Raw genomic sequence first — 18,096 nt, 5'->3', positions numbered from 1 at the left:
AGAGATAGAAATGTTTTTTTCTTCAAAAGGGGGTGAGGAGGAGAGTCAGGGAATTCTTTGTGAAGATGAAATTACTTTAAGAGATGGCCAGTCAATCCATGGACAATTGAGAGCTGACTAATCTGGAACAACATTTTTTCTTTCACTCCTTCTATTCTCACTTTAGATATACATAACAGAGTGTGTTTATGGCATATAAATGCTAAGTAGAGGGGTGGGATAGGGAGGGTGAGAGGGAGACGCAAGAGGAAGGAGATATGGGGATAAAGGTATATGTATAGCTGATTCACTTTGTTATAAAGCAGAAACTAACACACCATTGTAAGGCAATTATACTCCAATAAGGCTGTAAAATAAATAAATAAATACATGCTAAGTAGATAAATTGCCACTATTTGGAAGATAAAATGGTAAGCATGGGAGAAAAACATTTTATTTGATGGTATGTGGACCATAAGTAAATTCACAGGCTTTTAATATATAAAGAATAGATCTAGTAGAAGAAGATACCATATCAGTGTTGAAAATGATAGCACATATGTCCTTTCACCAAGTTTAGTTACAGTTCTCGTAATATAAAACTAATCCTTGGAATGCTTGGTAAATATGCTGATTCTGGGTACAAATGAATCCTCCACTTCTGAAGGCTTGGTGTGGGCTCCGATTTAGGTCTCCAATACATGTCCAGCGATTTTTGGTGCCCTTTTGGGAAATACACCATTTGGCATGATCCTGATAAGAGCTGAAATAAGATTGTCTAGATAACTTAATTGCTTTGACATTGTAGACATGGTAAGGAAGGGAGCAGTTTGAAGGAAGCTCTTGTCTCTTTCGCTGCCAGGTTTCTGTTAGCAAGTGAGTCTTCAACCGTTGAGCCATCCAGGCTGCAAAGATGTCTAGAGTTTATAAAGAGAAAAATAGTGAGGTTAGTATTTAAACTTAGATAAATCCCTGAAAATATCTCAGGAGTAGAACCATCACGCACCCCTGATATGTGGATGTCACAAGCACAATAGTAACAACATGACTGAGAGAGTGGATAGGAGAACATTTTATAAACGCTAAAGTGATATGCAAATAAAAGTTACTAGCATTATTACTAGGATGATATTGGTCTCTGAAAACGTTTTCTATTCCACACATACAAGAGAGCAATATAGGCTTTTGTCCTGAAAAGACCTTTGGAAAGAATAAGGATAGAGCAGTAACCAGAGTCCAGCATCTAGAGATCTTTATAAACCATGCCAAAGTGTTTGAATTTTCCTGAAATCAATGGGAAATTTTTTAAGGAGTGTTATTGGGGGATTAATAGAAACTGCTTTATGACCATAAATATCAATTGAGAAGCAATGTGCAGGATGAATTGGGAAGACTACGTTAGATTGGAGAGAGGAAAACCACCAGCTTGTCACAATAAGTGTGGTAACAAACACAGGTGTGAACCATGGCCATGGCAGAAAGTTTAGAGGGGGTAAGATAAATGTGAGTTATTAAGGACTGGGAACTGATTTAACTTGATGATTTGATAAGGGGGAAGAGAAAAAAACAGGGATCAAGAGTTCTAGGGGACCATGCAGAATATGAGAAAAAGAGTGAGATATGTTAGGAATAATGATGAGATGAGTTTGGCGTGTTGAATTTTGTGTGGCTGTGCCACCCTGCGAGCAGAAATGTCCCACTCACTGATGAATACTTCTGTCAGAACAGAGGTCTAGGGTGGAGATCTAGACTTGGGAATCACCTAGAGGAATATGTATATGCGATAAGGGTAAGTAGAGGACCACAGGGCAACCTAGTCACATAAGGAGTATGCAGAGGAGGAGGACCTGGCAGAAGAGACTTATAAGAAGTGGGAGGAAGACCAAAAGACTGCGTACTTCCAAAACTCAGGGAGGAGAACGTTTCAAAAAAGAAAGGGTTCCAACTGTGCCAAATTCTGTGGAAGCTATTTCTGTCCTGTTAATTTTGGGATCTCTAATGCCTAACACAGGCAAGTAGTAGGCATTCAGTAAATTTTATTCAATATTAAAGGAAGGAAGGAAGTTAGGAAGGAAGAAAAGAAGGAAGTTAGGAAGGAAGGAACGAATGAAGGAACGAATGAAGTAAGTTAGGAAGGAAGGAAGGAAGGACGGAAGGAAGTTGGAAGGAAGGAAGGAAGGAAGACAGTGAGGTCAATTAAGATGGCCATTGGTGACTGGAGAGAGACTGTAAGGTCTGTAGACAGAGAAGCAAGACTGTAGTCAAGGAGCAGTGAGCAAGTAAAGACCCTGAAGAGTTTTCTAAAAGTAAATTTAGAAGAAAAAAAACAGAGATATAGGGAATCTAGAATTGAGGGAGGGTTTTTAGGAATGTTTATATTCTAAGGGGCTTGTAGAGCAGGAGAGCTGAAGTAGAAGAGGGAGAACAGGTTGAGTTTATGAAAGTATTCTGAGGCTGGGATAGGTTCCAGGGCACAGAGTGCACTGCTTCTGTTTGGATGAGAGAAAACTGGTAAAAAAAGAATGAAAATAGCTTAGATTGTGGAGGGTGGGGTGTGCTCTTGAAGTGGTTTCTTTCTGGTGATTTCTATTCTCTCTATGAAGGAAAAGGTGAAGAGGCAGGACTTGAGGGTAAGGAAGTCTTAAAATAACTACTTAGGGAGTGAAAGAAAAAGGAGACATCTTGGTTCTGTGCCCAGCTGAGGCTGGAGACTGAGTTTTTACTGGCCTCTGGCTAGATGGTTGTGAGATACTTTTGTGGTTGGATCAGCAACCCTTCTATTCAAGTGGCTAATATTTTAATTGACCCTTGGTGTCCCTTCTCCCTTTCCTTTCTTTGTCCTTCCTCCTTTTCTACTTCTACTCCCCTGAATAATCAGAATATTTCCTCTTTGCAATCCAAAGTGAGTCCAGCAGCAGTGTAATAGCATATTGTTTGATGATGGGATTTCATACCGTCAAGAAAATAATCAGACTTTGCAAAATGGAGGAATTTTTGTCCCTGGGCTGACTGAAGTGTGGTGAGATGCCGGCCAGGGATCTCTGATGAGCTGGATCTGGCACACAGCTGGGGCATGTGAACGAGCTCCTGGTGAAAGGTTACTGGGATGGAACAGCTATAAACGTTTGGGTTGCAGACCAAGAGCTGAGAATCTGAATCAAGAAACAATAAAGAAAAGTTGAGAATTAAGACACAAATGGAAATGCTTGTTGGTATTTTAGGTCTTGTTGTGAATTAAAAAACTAAATAGAATGAAAAACAAAAGCAAAAGTATTCCCTTCTTTAAGCGAATAGCCTTCAAACTTTTGGTTAAAATAGTTGACACTCCCTACTTTCCAGGCATTATTATGTGGGTTTACTAATTTAATCAGAACAACCTTATTATTAGGTAAGTTCTTTTATTATTATCCTCATTTTATAGATAAATTAATGGAGAATTTATGTCACGTGCCCAAGGTTATAAGCTTGTAACTGAAGGAGTTGGTATTAAAGCCCAGGCAGTCTGGTCTTGGAGGCCATGTGTTTTTTCCCCCATGTGTACACATACAAAAGTAGAGAACACCCATGTACTGATCATCCAGCTCCAAGAATGACCAACTCATCAGCATGCACACCTAATCTCTATGCTATTAAGCTCTCTAATCATTATAGGAACTCAGCTAGTTAGACTAGGGCTTAATTTGGGTGAGAGGCTCAATAATCCTTTCCATAAGATGGAAATATGTTAAAAAACAAAAATATTCTAAACCTCCTATATCCAGAGGCAAATAATCACTCTTTACTATTTAGCAGCTTCCTCAGTAAAAAGTGATTGGTAAAATACCATTCCTACTTCTCTTCCCTATTCCTACTTTGGATTTTCCAAATCCAAGTATTTTTGGCCCTTTGAACTTGAGATCTTAAGGGAAGATCATCTGGTTTATGCTCTGAAATGTCATGTTGGTGGCCTATAGGTAACATGAGTTCTACACAATTTAAAAAATAAATAAGATTGAGACCATATTTGAAAATCAGAGGATCTATCTCCCTCTTTCCTTCTCTCTCTTGTATTCTTACATCCTCCCCTAGGTTTCTGCTTCCTCTAAAAAATATGGAGATGTAGGTCTGTATTCCCACAGAACCACAGTATAATGGAGCTGAAGCTTTTGAGGGAAGCTAGGGGAGAGTCAACAACCCAGTTTGTCACTGTCCCCACTGCCCACGCAATGTCCACCTGTGTCACCCATTTTTGTTACCTGCCTGGCCCCTGTAGACATTTGAAACTACTGCCTCTGATCAAGTTCAAAGACTTCATTGGTGGACCAGGAAAGCAAGGTCCAGTAAGTGAGCCTGCCCGAGACCTCACCAAAGCCAATATTAGAATCTAGGTATCAGAGGGTTTATGAATAGAGAAGCAAATGAAGTGATAAATTTATTAATATATTTCCAAATCCCTTCTTCAATATTGTTACCTCTCTCTCTCTCTCTCTCTTTTTACACACTCTAGTGTTACCTATTGCTTCATACTGGTTGTACTTGAAAGTTATGCAGATGCCAGTTTGTCCATTTCGTCTCCCTGTGGGTGGATACTCATAGCCTTCTTCAGGAATTGGAGGAAAATGGGGAATGGAATGAATCAACCAGAACCCCTGGATTCTGTTCCACAGAAGTAAACCTACCACAGATACAGTAAATACAGATAAATTAGAAAAACAAAGCTCCTTTAAAGAAAACAGAGTTCAAAGCTACAACATTTAAGCCCTTTATACTTCAGGCTAATTTTTTATTAGGCTAATAATTACAAGGATCACGCTCGTTTTCAATAATTTCAAAACCAATTCAGGTACACATCATATTGCCCCATTACTGTTAATAACCCACCACAAAAGGGAGCTAGGGCAGCCACCCTGTGAAGAGTTGAGAGGCATTTCATGTTGAAACTACAAGGAAAATTTGTTTTGGCAGAATGCAAATTTGCTAAATTGGTATTTGACCTTGTTAGACTATGTAGTCACCTGGCAAGCTTCAGATAATGTCTTTACTGGTAAGCAGCTAAGCTATTTTCAAAAGCCAGCTAAAAAGCAGAGTTGAAAGAGAAGATATCAAATGAAAACATGTACTTGCAGTAATTTATTGTGAGAAACTGATGCTCATTTATGTGCAGAATTCACCCAGTTCCACAAGATTGAAAAAAGAGGCAGAGAGAAAAAAAACAGGGAAGCCATGTTCTAAAACACCCCAGTTAATTGTATTTAGTAAAAATCTCTGGAGCAGACTAACATGAAAGCCAGAAAAGAAGAAAACAGAAAGATTTTCATCATCTTGTGACATGGCACAAAGAACCCTGTCCAACAGGCATCTATGACTATTTCTGTGTTTATAAATATATCAAGACAGTTTTGGTATGCTAACTAGACTTTCCAGTTTGCATATGACCATGGAGACATAAAAGTCATGTTTGCCTTAGTGTTAGAACAGAAACCAAATGCCTGCCAGTTATTTCTTTTTCAAAGAACACACTTTAAGGAAGCAGAGTATTTGTCAGTGACTTTGTCAGTGGCTATGGAATCAATACCTGTGTCGAGATGGAAAATGTTCAAAGTTCAGTTGCCTCACAGAGCTGGATGATCTTCAGGGACTCTCTTCGGCCCAGATGAGTATTGCTGTTTGTCTGAAATCCTAACTTCCTGGTACAAATGCCACAGGATGTCGGGACACCTGTTGGCAGGGAACTCCCCAATGTGACATCAGGTCCCACTCCTTTTCCAGCCTTTTTTCTAAACCCTTGTATCAACTAACAGGGTGGAGCGAAAATGGTGGTGGGAGGTTGGTAAAGGAGAGGTTGCAGAATGCGGCATGTTATAAGAATTGTTGGGTTCCATGCAGATAGGACCATCAGGAAGGCAACTTAGCTAAATCAAAGGCTTTCAATGCTCATGACATTTGACAGCCATTACAAATGATATTCTGAATCAGAGGTTGCAAACAGGCAGCCCACAGGCCAAATCTAGCCTGCAGATACATATTATTATGCTTGCAGAGTATTTTTTAAAACTTTGAATTTATTACCAACCTTTAAAAACTGGGGAGATTTCCCACAAACTCTAATTTTCTCTGGAAAAATTGCATTCCCATAAGGCAAGCTGAGTAGTAACTGCTTCCTTAGAGCAAGTATATACTCTCCAGTTCTCTAGTTACCTGCCAGTTCAGCCCCCTTAGCTTGCTGACATCACTTGCCTGCCTCTGAAGACATTTGAGTTTGAACCTTCTGAAGAATACTTGTTGCCACGGAAAGTTATTCATGGTATATTAAGTTGAAAAAAGTTTGAAGTAGTCATTACAATAGTTTTATAAAAATGTTTCAAAATATGTGTCATAGAAAAAGTAGAAAGTATTAAGTGTAATTATCTAATGAGTATTAGGATTACAGATTTTTTGTTTACTATCATTTTGAATTTTTCAATAACATATATATACATAGTTTATAAATTGAAAAACACCAAAAATCACTATGATAAAAATTATTATAATTATAGAACAAAATATATAACAACAAAAATTACTATAAAAGAAAAAATATTTTAAAATACTTTTTCAAAAGTGTTTACTGTATTTCAAATGGAACTTGACATTAAGAAGCGTGAATTTTACTCTATGCAAATTATACCTCTATAAACCTGACTAAAATGTGTGTACAGTATACACACACACACACATATATAGTCTGGCTGGTATTCCCAGTAGTCAATATTGGATTTCTTCTTTAAAGTATATATTAAAAGATACATTAAGAAATAAAATGGGATTTGTGAGAAGGATATTGCAAAGTCAAAGTATATCATTATAACCTGTGATACAGAAATCACTCATTTTGATAACTCAGACCATTAAAAAGAAAAGCTATCTTTTTAGTATGGAGTATAAGACTACTGAAGATGGAATGTTTACAAAAATACTGATTTCCAGTAGGAAAGAGAAAATAAGAGCCTTTGTCATACCTTTGGTGTGTCCATACTTTCTGCTGTAATTCATGGATTTAGGGACTCCATCATTGTATATTAGATAGGCTGTGTTGTTATCCTGCAGGGACATTTTAGGGTTATAATGGCATAAATCTTTCACTCATAAATGCTCACAACATTTCTACCAGCTACCCGGCCTGCAATACAGAACTTTCATTAATACACATGAGAAGTCATCCGTTCTAATAGGCAGCTTTCCCATCGATATGAATTCTGTGACGTGCAAGACAAGGGACAAGAAGTCCATTCTCAACCACACATGGTTTTGTCTTGTGTGACAGGAGCCCTGTGCATTGTGATGTGTGTGTGAGGGCAATATTCCTATTTCAGTTATTTTGGACCCATGTTTCTGATCTGGCAACTAGTGTATGATAAAGGGGTACTTAAATATTCATTCAGGAAATGCAGTAGGAGCAACCAGCCAAGGATTACAGCTAAGTTTTCTCCATTGATATTATAGGCACAATGCAGAATTGGCTGTCAGGGTCTGATTTCCTCTGCTTACTTTGTGCTTCACTGCTTGGTCATAGCTTCCTGTTTAATCAGGATTCCTCATTCTCTGCTTCTCCTAGCTCCGTGATAGGGGAGGATTTTTCTTCAATCCATTTCTCCTGTCACTTCACCTTTTCAACTTGACATTTTCCTGCTTAAAAAAAGTGGTATGATTGAATGTGATAATGGATTTCCTCTGGTAAGGCAACATGCGAGTACATTCCCCAAACAGTTGGTCAAATCTCTGAGTCAAAGTGAAGCTATTATTTTGATAGTATCTCTTTGTCATGTTTTGGAAACTTGCTTATATTTTTTCTGTGTCGTTCCATTTCAGTTGTGTCATGATGCAGTGACTTTTAATGAAGCCAATGATGTCAATATTAAAAAGTCTCAGTGACATAATTAAAAGCAGGAAAGGACAACCCATCCCCTTAAAAAAAGACCCTTGCTTGTCTCTCAGAAAAAAAATCAATAACTGAGTTTCTTACAGGTGCTTCATTATTTGATATAATCTAAAACCATTTTTTTAAAAAAGGCACAACATAGTCTCTACAGCATTCTTGGCTACTATGTTTAGGAATATTTAGGAAAGTAAGCTGTTTTCTTACCTGCATTTTCTGTAATTGACCATCGTTACCGTTGGCGTTCAGATTCTCCACTGGAGAACTCTGACAGTTAGTTATCCTGTGAGCCTGTATGGAATGCGGTGACAAGGCCATTGTGTGCCTTTGGGGTACAATGTGGAAGGCCTCTGGGAAAATTCAGTAAGGAACTTAATTCTTCTAATAGATGAAGTTTAACATTCTAACCAGAGGTATAACAGCCAGCTAAGGTAAATGGGATGTAGCTCTAGTGAAAAGAGGCTCTCTCATAAAGCGAAAAAATCATGACCTAAGAATAGGACCTGAAGATTATCATACTAAGTGAAGTAAGTCAGACAGAGAAAGACAATATCATACGATATCGCTTATATGCAGAATCTAAAAAAATTGATGCTAATGAACTTATTTACAAAACAGAAACAGACTCACAGACTTAGAGAACAAACTTATGGTTACCAGTGGGGGAAGGATAGCGGGGAGGGATAGATTGGGAGTTTGGGATTGACATGTACACACTGCTATATTTAAGATAGATAACCAACAAGGACCTACTGTGTAGCACAGAGAACTCTGCTCAATATTCTGTAATAACCTAAATGGGAAAAGAATTTGAAAAAGGATGCATGTATATGTATAACTGAATCACTTTGTGGTACACCTGAAACTAACACAATATTGTTAATCAACTATGGTCCAATATAAAATAAAAATTAAAAAAAAAGAATAGGCAGACCTAGGCGTGTGCCTCTAGACCTTTTTTTTTGGCCTCGTGGCTTGCAGGATCTTAGTTCCCCACCAGGGTTTGGGGTCCAACCCAGGCCCCCGGCAGTGGAAGCATGGAGTCCTAACCACTGGACCACCAGCGAATTCCCAGGACATCTTTATTCCTTTAACACTTATGTTAGGTATTATTTTGACTACTGGATGTTGAATAAGAAGGCTACGGTCTCTGACCCCAGTCTAGCAGGGAATAGTCAGGTAAATATAGGCAACTGTGATATAGTTTGATAAGTGTTATTATCAAGGTATATGAAAGGTTCTCATTTACAAAGGCAAAAGAAGGGATATTTTCCAACATAACCCCGATATTGGCATAACTTGACATTTGAGGTTTAAAACCAGTTGGTCTGATCTTGCATTCTACTCTCTGTCAGAAGTTCAATTCCAGATCAGAAGGTGGGGAAGTTGTGTTCTCATGGTCACTTCTGGCACATAGTTCCAACTTCCAGAGAACACTCAGTCTTTTTGGTTGTTCTTCTTTGGGCTCCATGCCAATCAGACATGGAAATCAGCCCCTTTACTGTCATTTTCTTCCCAGAATCCACCACTCAAGACATTGCGTGTGAGCAGGTTTTACTGAAGGTATGAAACATTGGATGGTTTTACATCACCAAGCTGACCTGCCTCCAATCTCCCTCCATGTTCTGTATACTTTTTAATTCCTAGCTCCCATCTACCCCTTCTTTATTTTGCAGAGCAGTTTAGCTCTCACTCCCTCCTAGGCTCTGGGGCTACTTTTGCACTTCCAAAGATCATTATTATAGTTTGCCAAACGAAGACCCATCTTCCCCAAATAAGATAAATGACAGAGGCTGCAATGTTGCTCTTGCCTTTCTCTTCTTGGACAGTCTGCAATTGGGAGGGGAAGAATGTGTTTATTTTCTCACTGATGGGTTATACTCCAGGTTTTCCATCCCCAACCTTGGAAAGCAGAAGCAGCTACAGGTAGTTTTGCTTTTACACAATAATTGACTAATTCAAAACAGGGATGTTGCTGAGAATGAACAATTTCTAAAAGCCTCTAGGACAGTGTTTGGAACATCACATGTGCTGAGACAGCTTACAAATAAGTTTTGACTTTGTAACTTGGCTCCGATGGCTGGTCTTAATGACAGGTGAATAAAGTGGATACCTGTGCACAAGGTGACAGCTCTCTGCATATTTTCAGTAAATGTTCAAATAGTGGTGCTAGAGTCTAACTCAGTATTGTTGTGGGGATTAAATTAGTTGACATATGTAAAGACCCAGCACGTTGTAAGTGCTGAGTTATTTTACATATTTACTTCTCTATAAATTATTGTTAGGAAATGCATAGACGAGTATAATTGGATGTTAATTATTGTTCGATTTTACTTGTCACCCCTGGTTGAAAAGCAGTATCTTGTCACTGAACAGCAGATGGTGCCTGGAATGTTGGGAGACTGCCCATATTGAGGTAGTTAACTCATTGCCTGATGGAGTCCAGATAGCAGGTTTAAGCTCCATATTCAGGCAAGTTAGTTCCAGGGCCTTGAACTAGAGCCCTAGCTCTCAACCTACTATTTTGAAAATGATTAATTAAAAGGAAGACCAAGCGGAACCCTTTACTTTTCCCACCAAACTCATCCCACCATGGCTTAAACAACCCATAACTCATGGCGTATTGATCACAGATCTATATTGCATTGTAATAGGAGAGGGCACTTCTCTCTATTTCCATTAAAGGAGTAAGATAGCAAGTACTGAGCACATTGGCAGAGTTTGGCAGCCAAAAGATTTCAATATGTAATTAGTTCACACTTTGCCCAGTGATGCCATTGGACATAGTGCCGAACATATCAACAATCTGGCATTGCTATGGAGTATGTTGATGTATTCCCTAAGGTCTTAGTTAGATTGATTCAGGTTCTGAGCTAGCTTACTTCTAGTTGCTAGGATTGCGCACTGGGTAGACAAGGAGTTAAAATCTTTTGGAAGCCTTGGAGTCTGTATTATGCATTTTATATGATTCAAATAAATGATAACTATAACATACCTCGGAAGCATATGCTTCATATAGCTGTTGTAATGTCCTTCCCAAAACACTCTTGGTGGTATTCATTAGTTGCTTACTCCTTCTCCAGCTTCTGGTTGCAGAGTCTAGGTATAGGTACTCTACCCCAGTCTCTCGACCTTCCTTGTCTTGCCTTTTAGGCAACTTATAAAATGTAAACCTAACAAAAGAAATAATTATGAATCACTAACATTTCCTAACTCTTTCCCTGATGGCAGCCACTGTGTCAAGCGCTTAAATGTATCATTTCACTTATGTTTCACAGAAGGCCTCTAAGTCTAAGGAAGGGGATTTGCGCGAGCTCTCTGCCTCTTTTTCCACCCTTACTGTTGCTCCCTCCCAATGAAGGAAATGCAAATCTGACTGTACGTGTTCTAAAAACATTTACTGGCCTGGGGGGTGGGATCCCCGTGGTAGAAGTTCGCATACTTTGAGAATGACTTCTCTGTTCTTTCCTTTCCTTTCTCTTCTCTGTTTTTCTCTGCTGCCTTAGGTGCTTGGCATGCTCATCTCTTAGTAGTGGGCTGGCTGCTTCTGAGATTTGGGTTTAGTCATCAGAGTCAGTGGAGGCTTTCTTGAGCCTCTGGCCTAAGCCACATTCTTCAGCTCAGTTTATCAGAATGCTCTGCATTGAGGATTCAGGTCCAAGACCAGCCAATTAAGTAAATGCCTTGCTTTCTTTACTATTGTCTCCTATCTGTATATCTCCTTTAGTTATCTCACAGGGAGGAGAGGTTGTTAGACCCGCATGGCATTCAGCCATTCTTGGATCATCTAACCCAGGGTTTCTCAGTGTGCTGTATTCACATTTTGGGCCCCATTATTCTCTGAGAGCCTGTTCTGTGCATTGTAGTATCCCTGGCCTCTTCCTATTAGATGTCGACAGTACTCCCCAAGTCGTGCCAATCAAAAATGTCTCCAGACATTGTCAAAAGTACCTGGAAGGCAAAATCGACCAGTTCTAGCCAAACACTCTTTAATAGCACAAACCCCACGATTAACCCTCAAATACTCACACTGGACCAAACATTGGAATGCATTCACTATTACCCCACAACAGTGTCTCACACTGCTGAGAAAAGCTTCAACGTTCACTTGGTTCTCATCAGTCTTATGCTTCCACTTATGCTCTTTCCTGCCCTGTCCAGGCTTTCTTACTCTCAGGGCCAGGTCCTCACACATGGGCGGAAACATGCAATTATTCTTTGATGCTGACCTCAAGTTCCTCTGCCCTTTAACTCCCGCAGGTAGTTGTAGCAGCTCGAGACTGTGCCTCCCTGTCTGCTTAGCACAGCATTCTCTCTGACAGATATTGCTAAGTAATATGTCCATTCGGTTGTGGCAAAAATAAATTTTATATATTGATCACAATTTGGTGGCCCACCATTGAAATGTTTGTCAACTATCATGGCACACCAATTAAGGACTAGTGCTTTTAAACATTTTCCTTGGGTGACCATCTCCAATTATAAGCTGAAGATTTCTGAATCTATTTCTAGCCCAGATCTCTATGCTGAGGTCTAGATAAACCCAAATACAAAGATGTCTCAGAGACCTCCAACTCCATATCTTCGAAACCAAGTTCACAATATTTTGCGACAACTCTACTCATCCCCTGCTCTTAGGGAACACATCCACACAGTCACAGAAGCCAGCAACCTGCAAGTCTTTCTTAACTTCTTCCTCTCTCCTACTCCCCTGCGCCTATCCATTACCAAGTCCTCTCAGCGTGTTCCTCCTCTCTATTTCCTCTTCTTTAACTTGGGTCCATACTTCTTCTCACCTGTAACACTGCCGAAGTCCTATTGGTTTCCATGACTGTAGACTAGTCCCCAGCCAGCTGGCCTTCAGAGTACTGCCAGTGGGCTTTCTAAAATGCAAATCTGACTTTATCAAGTCCCCACTTGAAGTCTGTCAGTAGCTCCCTTTCATGGTCAAGTTCAGACTCAGCAGTTCAGCACATGAAACCCCTCATGACCTGGCTCTCACCTATCTCTCTAAGCTCCCCTCTCCCTTCCTGCCATTTCCCCACGTTCTCCCGAAGCGCCAACTTTACTTAACTGCTTCCAAACTCTCCCCATTGCTTATTGCCTCTGGACCTCCTCATTGCTTCTTCATTGACCTGAGATGCCCTTGCATCTCCCTTGTTTTTATAACTAACTCATAATTGTGCTCAAAACTTAGCTCAAAACTATTGGGTTGGCCAAAAAATTTGTTCGGGTTTTCCGTGCGATGGTATGGAAAAACCCGAACAAACTTTTTGGCCAGCCCAATACTTCCCCAGAGAAGTCTTCTGGGCTCTATCCTCCCCAGTGCCCCATCTAATGCCCCATATATGCCTTTACCACATAACGATGAGCTCCTCGAGGGTAAGAACTATGTTTTGTTCATATTTGTATTTTCAAAACTCAGCACAGGGCTGGTGTGAGCTCAGTAACTGTTTGGTGAGAGACTGATTGAATGGATCTATGTTCTCTAGCCTGAAGTTTACACAAAGCTTGATGCCAACCATAAAGGCTAACCTAAACACCCTAATTAAAGAGTGAAAAAGTGATCAAAGCTTTCGGAGAATCCATGACTGTAACACAAAGCTGTGTTTCGTCTCTTTGACACTGCAGGAGACTGGTGACCTACCACCCACTCCAACAGCTGTCTGTGCTGTCCAATAAATAAGGTTAACCAAACAGTGCTCTGTACCATCAAGCCCTCTTTCTCCTTCACATAAGGAGACGCTCCAGTGTCAGGGAAAAATTAACCTCTCTCCTTCATCAACTCTAAAAGGATGTTGGAAGGGTTCTGTTAGGAAAGCCACAATGCAATTAAAGGAAATTGCCAACTGAGAGAAGCTGTCAGCTCTAACACACCTCTGTGGCCACCAGCCTTGCCCTGCTGAGAGCATGAATCAGGCCCACGAGGGGCTGCTAAGCTCTTTCTCAAAGGGAAGCTCTCTCATTCAGAAGCCTACCCCTATCTGGATACGTGGCTCATTTACACACTTCAACTTGCTTTCTTTTTAAGGGGAGAGGTGGAGTGGAAGTCTCCTGAACTTCACAGTGCACCAGTTAGCCACCAGTACTCTGGCTTTCTATCTGCACGCACCAAGCCTTACATTTCATTTACCTACCAATCCACAGCTTCACCTTCCTCGTTTCTGCACGATATTGTTGTCGCCTTCAGGATCCCAAAGAGGCCAAGGAAGAGCAAAGCCAGGGGTGTTCTTAGAAGTCTTGCTGTCATTTTCTATCTGGCACCTTTATTCCATGGCGCAGCAGGAAACTTTCCCCATGGATCGTGGAGTCTGAGTTTCAAGTCTCTCAGACTGTGCTGGCTCTGACATTTGATTCCATTTGCTTCTGCCATTTGCTGTTTAGGCATTTTCAGAATGGGACGAATCCCATGTAATTGTGTGATTCTGTCACAACATGCCGGCGTGACTCTGAATGCCTTTGTGCTGAATTGTTGACTGCTGAATAGTTTGCAACGTCATCAAAAAGTCCTGGCAAGAAAAAAAAGGATGTATCGTTAACTCTTAGGAGTAAACATCATGCAGTATGAAATTCAGTGGACAGGAGAACTCTGTATTGATAAGTAGATGTTGAATAAAAACTGTTTCATGTTTTTTCCTTTATGATTGTCTCTCTATGAGTGAGAGCAAATGTTTGTGGTTCAGACATTACACAGAAGTGACAAAACTTTATATCTTAGTAATAATTAGGATCTATCACTTGTAATATTCTCTATCTTAAGGGAACATTTCCTAAAGGGTACTTCAAAGGCTTGCTTCAAAGAAAGAGCAAATTCAGTTGTATTTTACTGAAGATGTTTACATAGCCTCTCCACCTCCTGGTTTTAGCCACTCAGCGTGGTGCTTTACTCCAAAGAGGCCTTGGTGTCCAATTGGTTGCAATGCAATCAGGTAAACATATTGACTGCTCACGCTTCAGATCAAATAAAAATGTTACAAGCATCTGTTTTGCCCAAATTATTCTTTCCCATTCTTGAAACTGAATCTGAAGTTGAAGGCAAAGGGAAAATGGCTCATTTCCATGACTATACAAAGGTGAGACCATTCTCTTTTTGGAGGAGGGAAGAAGTAGATAGGCATATGAAAACATTTCTTTAAGTGCATGATGCCTTTGAATCGATTATTAAAGATGCTATAATAATAAATAGCAGTTTACTTTATGCCTGAAAGTCATTATGGCTCTGATCTGTCCCTTTGCTTATGGATCCAGATCAGAGTCACTTAGGGATTCAGACTAAATTGGACCCTTGCAAACTGGATCACTTCTATGGTTGAGCTGGTGTTGTTCAGGATCCTTGGGGTTCATAAAAAACGAAGGGCTTAGAGATCTTTCTCCTAAAACAGAATTTTGTGAGGAATGTTATGGGCCACCTGCCCACATCTTCCTGTGGTGCTGGCAAAAAGGGACCTCAACCCAAACCTGCTAAATAAGAATTCTTCCAGTTGGGCTCAAGAATCTACATTATTTACAAGTCTTTTGGTGATGCTGCGGCACCCTAAACTTTGAGACTTAATGCCCTGAGGCCAACGTTGTGCTGTATCTGGTGTCACAACCCACCCAACTGGTAAACCGAGAAGCATTTTTCTGACCATTCCTCCATGGGTATCATCTTATTTAATGTATGTGTTTACTGCACTCAGAAAAAAAAGGATTTCAGCAACCCCAAAATTTCATCAGTTTTTAAAAAAAGTTCATAGCATGAAGTTTACTTTTCTAAGTTAAAGTGAAATAAATTCAATTTTATCTTGTGATAACTTTTGGTATTATAATGATAACAGGTGAGTACACGAGGCTTAGGATTCATTAATTCATATACAGAATGCAAGCAACTTGTTTTCATTTATGTAGGCTAAAGAACGTTTTTTGAATAGGATATAAAATAATTCTCATTTTCTCCTCATTACACGCTTAGCACAGTGCCTGGCAAATAGTAAATGATCCATAAGTGTTAGCTAAGATTATTTTTACTACAACCTGAGCCCTTCCTGTGATTGAGCTGCAGGATATGTGTATTAGGATGGTTTTGCTAAAGCCAATTTTATTTCAAGATCTGGAAAAATGCAATTAGGTTCTTTCCTTTCAGGTGTCGCTTTCAATAAGCTTTCTTATCTCTCGTTGTTGCTGAACTGGTCATGCTGATGGTCAGTCAACAACCTTCCTTATGCAATCACTAGGTGTCAAACACTGTACCCGTGGTTGAGGGGTTCCAGGGATTTCAACATTACCCTAAAGCCTAGATTCCAGTCCTGGGTTTTTACTAAAATCAGCAAAGCAGTGTCGTGGAAGGAAGCACAGTGAATTCGGTGGATGGAGAAAACACAAACTGAGCAGAATGTTTTTCACATTACCCGCTTCTGAAGCCCAATTAGTACAATATTATGAAAATATCACGTCTCCTTCACAATATGGTTACCTCTATATAGTAGAACTAGTAGAAAATCCCTTCATTGTAATTTGGCCAAGTATAGTGAACAAAGACGAGTACTTTACTTGGTAATGGGCTTCTTTTTTAATGGTTGAAAGTTTGCATTCATTCATCCAATAATCCTAGAAAATCTCAGTCTTTTTTTAAAAATTTAATTAGAGTTTACAATGTTGTGTTAATTATTGCTATACAGCAAAGTAATTCAGTTATACATACATATTCTTTTCTTTTATAGGCTTTTCCATTATGGTTTATCATAGGATAGTGAATATAGTTCTCTGTGCTATACAGTGGGACCTTGTTGTTTATCCATTCTCTATATAAAAGCTTACATATGCTAACCCAAACCTCCCACTCTATCCCTCCCTCAACCCTCTCCCCCTTGGCAACCACCAGTCTGTTCTCTATGTCCATGCTTCTGTTTCCATTTCATAGATAGGTTCATTTGTATCATATTTTAGATTCCACACATATAAGTGATATCATATGGCATTTGCCTGTCTCTTTCTGACTTACTTCGCTTAGTATGATAATCTCTAGTTGTGAAAATCTCAGTCCTGATCTCTTCAAATTTTGCCTCTTCCACATTCTCTCTATCGTATGTTTCTAGTACATTTTTAATACTATTCTTAAAAATTTTTTTTTAATTGTAGTTGATTTACAATGTTGTGTTAGTTTCAGGTGCACAGTAAAGAATATATATATATCCTTTTTTTAACATCTTTATTGGAGTGTAATTGCTTTACAATGTTGTGTTAGTTTCAGCTCTATGTATACATATAACCCCATATTCCCTCCCTCTTGCGTTTCCCTCCCACCCTCCCTATCCCACCCCTCTATGTGACCACAAAGCACCAAGCTGAACTCCCTGTGCTATGCGGCTGCTTCCCACTAGCTATCTATTTTACAATTGGTAGTGTATATATGTTGATGCCATTCTCTCACTTCGTCCCAGCTTACCCTTCCCCTTCCCTGTGTCCTCAAGTCCATTCTCTACATCTGCATCTTTATTCCTGTCCTGCCCCTAGGTTCATCAGGACCATTTTTTTTTTTTCTTTTTAGATTCCATATATATGTGTTAGCATACGGTATTTGTTTTTCTCCTTCTGACTTACTTCATTCTGTATGACAGACTTTAGATCCATCCACCTCACTACAAATAACTCAATTTTGTTTCGTTTTATGGCTGAGTAATATGCCATTGTATATATGTGCCACATCTTCTTTATCCATTCATCTGTCGATGGACACTTAGGTTGCTTCCATGTCCTGGCTACTGTAAGTAGTGCTGCAGTGAACATTGTGGTATAGTGCTGCAGTGAACATTGTGGTACATGTCTCTTTTTAAATTATGGTTTTCTCAGCGTACAACATGGGCCTACTGTATAGCACAGGGAACTCTACTCAATATTTTGTACTAACCTACATCGGAAAAGAATCTGAAAAAGAATATATATATTCTGATCCAGATAAAAGTCAATGTTCAACTCAAAAGTAGCTGAATACATATATTCTTTTTCAGATTATTTTCCCATGTAGGTTATATTACAAAATATTGAGTAGAGTTCCTGTGCTATACAACAGGTCCTTGTTGTTTATCTATTTTATATACAGTAGTGTATATATGTTACTCCCAAATTCCTAATTTATCCCTCTCCCCAACCTTTCTGCTTTGGTAACCATAAGTTTGTTTTCTATGTCTTTGAGTCTGTTTCTGTTTTGTAAATAAGTTCATTTCTAGTACATTTTATGTCTCTTT

At 39.4% G+C, this 18,096-nt stretch overlaps 2 protein-coding genes across 2 annotated transcripts in view; one reads left to right on the top strand and one right to left on the bottom strand.

Moving 5' to 3' along the window:
• Positions 1–555: 555 nt before the first annotated feature.
• DNASE2B (deoxyribonuclease 2 beta) lies at positions 556–14,123 on the bottom strand. Its single transcript, XM_065892750.1, has 6 exons — positions 14,011–14,123; positions 10,869–11,046; positions 6,957–7,038; positions 4,472–4,567; positions 2,934–3,131; positions 556–896 (listed from the first exon to the last, which is right to left on the bottom strand). Exons 1-6 carry the CDS (start codon positions 14,121–14,123, stop codon positions 556–558), a joined length of 1,008 nt encoding a protein of 335 aa, XP_065748822.1.
• Positions 14,124–14,871: 748 nt separating this feature from the next.
• The window catches only part of LOC136125741 (uricase), a 35,717-nt gene continuing 32,492 nt past the window's right edge, over positions 14,872–18,096 (top strand). The window contains exon 1 of the mRNA XM_065880690.1: positions 14,872–14,946. Coding sequence (XP_065736762.1) covers positions 14,920–14,946 — 27 coding nt within the window. The 5' untranslated portion in view covers positions 14,872–14,919. The remainder of the gene's footprint in view (positions 14,947–18,096) is intronic.

Source organism: Phocoena phocoena, chromosome 1, assembly GCF_963924675.1.
Source record: "Phocoena phocoena chromosome 1, mPhoPho1.1, whole genome shotgun sequence".
In the NCBI taxonomy this organism is placed as follows: domain Eukaryota; kingdom Metazoa; phylum Chordata; class Mammalia; order Artiodactyla; family Phocoenidae; genus Phocoena; species Phocoena phocoena.
Note: the sequence above shows the minus strand (reverse complement) of the source record. Positions and strands in the feature narration are given on the sequence as shown.

Coding starts and splice junctions, on each gene's coding strand:
- DNASE2B (XM_065892750.1), bottom strand. CDS start 14,123: ATGACAGCAAGACTTCTAAGAACACCCCTGGCTTTGCTCTTCCTTGGC. Junction 7,039..10,868: donor ATGAAGCATATGCTTCCGAG/GTATGTTATAGT, acceptor ATGTCCCTGCAG/GATAACAACACAGCCTATCT. Junction 4,568..6,956: donor AAAGTATGGACACACCAAAG/GTATGACAAAGG, acceptor ATTTTCCTCCAA/TTCCTGAAGAAGGCTATGAG.